This window comes from Nanorana parkeri, unplaced genomic scaffold (assembly GCF_000935625.1).
Source record: "Nanorana parkeri isolate BGI_ZX_2015 unplaced genomic scaffold, ASM93562v1 scaffold3926, whole genome shotgun sequence".
Classification (NCBI taxonomy): Eukaryota; Metazoa; Chordata; class Amphibia; order Anura; family Dicroglossidae; genus Nanorana; species Nanorana parkeri.
This window is the reverse complement of record NW_017310193.1, coordinates 24,611-25,677: the sequence shown is the minus strand read 5'-3', so window position 1 is coordinate 25,677 and position 1,067 is coordinate 24,611. Positions and strand designations below refer to the sequence as shown.

Here is a 1,067-nt window from a genome sequence, read left to right as displayed (position 1 = left end):
CCCCAACACACCTCCCCCCCATCATAGAAGAGCTTTGTCCTAAGGGGACCTCTGTACGGCTGGGTCCTCACCGTCCCTGTGTCCCGGCAGCCCCTCTATACCGGGTTGGAATGGGCGTCTGCATCCTCCATCAGATGAGAGTTCCCCCATGATCGGACCTTCCAGAACAAACCCCCCGTACATGAGGAACATACTCCAAGTGTACCGAGCCGGTGACGTGTAATACAACCCGACCAATCCCAATGAATGCCAAGATGGCGGATTGTCCATCGGGGTCAGAAATTGTCCAGAAGAGAATGATCCTTCATAGAATGAGAAGTCATTGGGGCTGGTGGGGCTTGTTCACTCTTAGGGAATGAGGTGAAGCTCAGCTGACTTCCATCATCCAATCGTGAGCAAGCGGAGATCCTGGTTGCCCCATTACACTAAGCTCGGTGAAGGTTGCGGTAGCAGGCCTCGTGGTCCACACTGGGTGGTCACCTCCCCTCCTCCCTTCCCAATGATGGGAAACCAACCACCGGATGTTCTCGGTGAGGGAACCAGTTACAAGCTCCACCCTCCTGTATACCCCTCCCCCGTGTAGACCCAGAAACCTGGACAAGCCATGAGGAAGGATGGAATGCAGCTCCCAGAAACCTCATGAGTGTCGTTATGGACCCCCCCACCCCCGGTCATCATGGTCCCCCCCAGTGAGCGGCAGACACAAGGAAGCTGGTTGAGGAAACATTTATTGGTTATTTGGCCTGGCGGTCCGTGCAGAGACCTGGGGTAGGAAGGGGTACAGCGTATGATGAGCGGGCTCCGGGGGACCCCTCGTATTTAGGAGGAGGGGGCGGAGGTGGGCTTTTCCTCTCGGGACACGGGGATGGGCCTCTCGCTGTGGATGGAGTCCAGGCCGGACATCATTTTGGGTCCACTGAAGGTCAGGATGCCATCAGCAGAGAGTGAGCAGCTGACGGAGGACTGGTCCAGGTTGGAGGGTAGGCGGTAGCGGCGGTGGAACTCCCGGGAGATGTAGCCGTGGTCATCCTAGGAAGCAGAGAGGAGGTCAGTATGGAGTCATCCCA

At 57.3% G+C, this 1,067-nt stretch overlaps 1 protein-coding gene across 2 annotated transcripts in view; it reads right to left on the bottom strand.

The window, feature by feature from the left end:
* Nucleotides 1-787: 787 nt before the first annotated feature.
* The window catches only part of LOC108803609 (alpha-crystallin A chain), a 5,572-nt gene continuing 5,292 nt past the window's right edge, over nucleotides 788-1,067 (bottom strand). For both annotated transcript variants that reach the window (XM_018575439.1, XM_018575438.1), the window contains exon 3: nucleotides 788-1,029. In XM_018575439.1, coding sequence (XP_018430941.1) covers nucleotides 820-1,029 — 210 coding nt within the window. In that variant the 3' untranslated portion in view covers nucleotides 788-819. The remainder of the gene's footprint in view (nucleotides 1,030-1,067) is intronic.